General features: G+C 41.0%; 1 protein-coding gene across 1 annotated transcript; it reads right to left on the bottom strand.

Moving 5' to 3' along the window:
- Positions 1,613-4,569, bottom strand: LOC109834457 (pentatricopeptide repeat-containing protein At1g69290-like). Its single transcript, XM_020402476.1, has 2 exons — positions 2,326-4,569; positions 1,613-2,211 (listed from the first exon to the last, which is right to left on the bottom strand). The coding sequence occupies exon 1, from the start codon at positions 4,494-4,496 to the stop codon at positions 2,499-2,501; it is 1,998 nt and encodes a 665-aa protein (XP_020258065.1). The 5' UTR covers positions 4,497-4,569; the 3' UTR covers positions 1,613-2,211; positions 2,326-2,498.

Below are 4,783 nucleotides of genomic sequence, written 5' to 3'. Positions count from 1 at the left end.
CCCTTGTGAAATCTTACTTTAAACAGGGAGAGCTCCCCCACAAATTCCTAACAATTTTTATAATCTAATAATCATGCATAATGACATAAGACCTTAGGTATAATATTACTAACCGCAGTACTTTTTCCCTTTGTTTTGCTAAATTATGATTTTTCCCAATTATAAAAATTAGTGCAAGCATAATGAAAAAACAATCACGCCCATTGCTAAGTAGATATTATGGAATTGTATATTACATATTCTTAAGAAAAGCAAATTTCCAGTGACTTATTTCTGTAAATTAAACAATATATAGCAAAAATAAAGGTCAATTAAAACTAGGTTAAATATCATAAACCCCCATGCTTAATCCAACCCAAATTAAACTTCAAAAACCAACAAAAATATGAGCAGAATTTACCTCGAATGAATGTGGATTCATGTTGACAGAGAGATCCAAGAGAAACCTGCAGCTGAAATCTGGAGCGGATCGGAAAAGATCAAAAATATCACCAAAGACAAGCCTAATTGTGAGTAAACCAAACGAAAACATCAATTCAGACAATGAATCGTACTATGTTGCTGTAAATAAATCAAAAATAACAATTCAGACAATGAATCGAAGCTCACCCTCGGATCTTCCCCCGTGTTATGTGATCGGCGATGAATGATCCATAGAAGAGCGAGGGAACATTCACGATCTCAAGCTAACGAGAGCTCGTTTGGAGCCCTAGTTTGGTCGGCGTCGAACTAGGATTTGATCGAGAGAGAGAGAGAGAGAGAGAGAGAGAGAGGAGAGAACGAGGAGGCGAAAGAGAAAGAAGATGGACTCGAGTTTTGGAGGCGACGAGCAAGACGACGAGGAGAGATCAGGTTCGCTTCGGGCGAGCGTTTCCGTCGCTCTCCCTCGTTTTCACTAGGGCAGCGTAGAGAAAGGGGGAAAGAAAAAATACATACTAGTTTTTCTACAGTGAATTTTATTTTCTTTTTCCTTTTTCCTTTCTTTCAAAACAAACAGTACTTCTATTTCACTTTCCTTTCTCTCAAACCAAACATAACCTAAAAGAATAGATAAAACTGGAGACCGGTAAAATCAAAAAAGCGATGCTACATGCAGTTCTGATTCTTGTAACTTACCACAACACTAAGGGGCTGTTTGGTTAAAAAAAAATTTCTCTTGAAAGCCTGTCAAAGTATCACTTTTTTTGTAGCATTTAAGCAAAAACGCCTCTAAAAAAGAGGATTTTGCTTGAAAGCCTGCCAAAAAGTGACACTTTTGGCAGGCTTTTAACAGTAACTTTCCCTCAAAAACAGGGAACCAAACAGCCCCTAGTACATTTTCAGCATATTTCCTAATATAACTGATAAATTTGAAGGTTTGCTATATTCTCGGTAGTACATCCCATTCGTTCAGATGATGATTCACCTATGCGTTTGCTATGTCCTTCAGAATGAGAAATTTCATGCAAACTATCAGCACATAAATGATCAAACTGTTTCACTAATAGACCATGAGAGTCTAATAACAGAGGAGAAGAAAGACGTGGAAACAGCACAAAAAGTCAAACTGATGCCAATACTTGAGCTGAAGAAGTTACCACCCAAAATTGTTGCAAGAAAATGGTTATAAAAATTAAACCAATTTCAACCTTCAATCTTTAAAAAGTCAAGTTTCTTCTGGAAAAAGTCTCACTTCAGTTCAGGCTAAAGTAATAAATAAAATATAAAATTTAGGCATCACAACAAATTTTACATGAATTGGTGAAATTGACTGAACTGTGACTCACCAGTTTACAACAGCAGTGCCATCGGACTACCCATCCTATCAGAACCGGCCGCACAAGGCGACCGGTGCTGAGCCCTTCGATGGGCAAGTTAGGGGGGCAAAGCATGCGACCGATTCTGATAGAAACACTACTCATAACCATTTAGTGGGACGTGGGATCCTAGATCTCTCTTTCAAGTAGCAACTATGTCTCAAACTTCAACTCCAAATCACCTTCAACTTTACCGTCGCGAAAGATGAACATGTTGATATCCAATAATCTTAGATTTCGTTAGTGAAAAAGCCCAACTGGTTCTAGTCAACCAAGTTGCAGAATTGAACTGATCACAGATTTTGGTTAATCAGGTCGTGGGATTTATCATTCCTTCTATAGCTGCTAGTGCAAATAAATATTTACACGATTGGGTCTGTTCTCTGGTCCAATTTTCCCACTGATTGAGTAAGAACTAGCACAATGTTCAACAATTGTTAGAAAAGAAATAAAGGAGAAAGTAGATAAAAATTATGCATCTTCACTATTCATGCTACCATTTCTGAATGAAATGATCTATAAATCATACCAGACTCCGGGGGTACACGAAGCCTCTTTTGCCTAATTTTGCATCGGTTGCAGCTGTTCTGTTCGTAAAGGAATATATCCCAGAATTGGAACTAATCTTGCATCTCAGAGATTGCACTCAGTTGTATTAATTTCCTTAGGTTAGTCCAAAGAAGTGCAAGGAACATCACAGACTTAAACATTAAGACCAGCCCAATTCTTAAAGGCTATTACTGATTCCATCTTCCTAAAATTTCTCCTTCGAAGCTTTGCCACTTTCAACTTCTTGTGTGTTTCCATAAACGCCTGCTTATGTCTCCACTTATCTATGAACATTTTCAGCTCTTGGGCCTTGCCCACCACCTGCATTGCTGCATCAAAGAACCCTCCCTTAACCAAAGCATACAAGAATGCATCCAACAAGTTGTGATCAAACTCAATCATCTTTCTCCTCACCTCATTCCACAATATCAAAACACTAAAGTACTTCTCCAATGCTACATACCCATTGATAAGCGAAAGAAATGTCTGGTTATTAGGCTCAAATCTCAAGAACACCATTCTTCTATAGGTTCTCCGAGCATCCTCAATTCTTCCAACCTTGGCAAAGGCATGAATGATGGAGTTCCAATCATGGGTTGCAATCTCAACTCTCGGGTCATCAACCACTGAATCTAGAAAGGATGCCATGAGCTCAGGCCTATGGCTCTCCGTTAATCCTGCCATTATAGTAAGGTAGCTTGTTTTCAGCTCGGGTACTCTTGCTTCCCTCATTTCTCTAAAAAGAGAGAAGGCCGATTGGAAATCCTGAGCAGACATCGAAGCATCAATTAGAGAATCATAGCTTCCAGAATCCAGTTTTAAGCCAGAAGCACTGATCTCAGATACCAATTGAGCTGCTTCAGCCGTTCGTTGCTCTTTACAGTAAGCTTTCAAGATTGGAGAGTAAACATTGAGCCCAACTGAAGCTCCCTGAGCATTCATCTCATCTAGAATACTATGTGCCTTATCCAAGAAACCAAGACTGACACAAGCACTAATGATTCTGAAACCAACTGAACTATCAACTCCTACTGCTTTTGCTAATTCCAACTCTTGGGTTTTGATAATCAAACTAGCCAGATCCTTCATCCTCCCATTCTCAATAAAACCCTTCACAATCTCAACGTAAGTCTCTTCTCCTAAACAGCTGCAGCCATCTTCATTAGCCAGTTCATCGATTCCTCGTATAATAACATTAATAACTTCTTCAAAGTTGCAGCTTTTCACAAACCCACTAATCAAATTCTTAGAGAAAACCATCTTATCCTTATAACCCAGTGCATCCATCAACCTATCCAGCTCCAAAGTCCTGCTTTCTTGCTTTCTCCATGCATACAAATAAGCAAGCGACCCAAAACTATTCGAATCTGGTGCGCAACCCGCAAACTCGACATAACCTCCATCACTCTTTGCCGCAATCCGAAAGCTGATCCCATAATCTCTAAGCCAACACCCATCAAGAATCTCATTGCAAGAATCCGAATCGGGCCTCATCCCATCAACCTTCTCATCCAAACAAACCCTACAGTTCTCCTCAAACACCTTTAAAAAAGCCCCAAACCCTCCATTCCGCCTGCTAACCTGTATCAATTCTCGACCCCAAATCTCAAATGGCGGGAAAATTCGATTTTTAAGCAGGATTTTGATCAGGGCAAAAGCTGGGGCCGGAGCATTACATGAATTGAAGGATCTGAAGAGGGCTTTGAGGGTATCGAAGGAGAGAGACTCCGGGTTCCTCTCGATCAGAAAGATCGCCGACGCGAACGCTCGCTTGAGATTGAGGCGATCGTTTAGAGAGGAGAGGTGGAGGATTAAGGAGTTGGAGAGGTGAGGGGAGGGGAGGTAGGGGGAGGAGGTTAGGGTTTTGAAGGATCGCCATGCGTCGTCGGTACGATGGGAGAGGAGAGAGGAATGGAGGGAGGATTGGAGGGAGGATTTGGATTCTAGGGTTAGGGTTTTGGGCGGAATTGGGGTTGTTAGGGTTTTAGGATTGGGAGAGGAGGGATAGGAGGTTGGGGTTTTGGAGCGGAGAGGGAAGATTGAGGGTTGGAGGAAGGAGTAGAGGACTGGGATTTCGTTGGAGGAGGAGGAAGTTGATGATGATGAAAACGATTGAAAATGGAGAGCGAGCTTTCTCCACAATGCTCGCATTGATGCCGTCCGAAGAAAAGGCTGAGAACTGAGAAGCCTCCGCTCAATTTAGTACTCAGGCGAAAGAAATGTTTAAAAATAAAAAGGTGAAGAGGAATGCAAATTTGGTAACCAATCTAATGTTATTGCAAAGAACTGGGACCCAAAATATGGGACCAATAGGGGGACAAGTGAGGTGTCCCCGTCCTATTGGATAATGAGTTCGCCATCATTAGATGGTCAACTCATTATCCAATAGGAGGGGGACACCTCACTTGTCCCCCCTATTGGTCCCATATTTTGGGTGC

The sequence above is a fragment of the Asparagus officinalis genome, chromosome 3, assembly GCF_001876935.1.
Source record: "Asparagus officinalis chromosome 3, Aspof.V1, whole genome shotgun sequence".
NCBI lineage: Eukaryota > Viridiplantae > Streptophyta > Magnoliopsida > Asparagales > Asparagaceae > Asparagus > Asparagus officinalis.
Note: the sequence above shows the minus strand (reverse complement) of the source record. Positions and strands in the feature narration are given on the sequence as shown.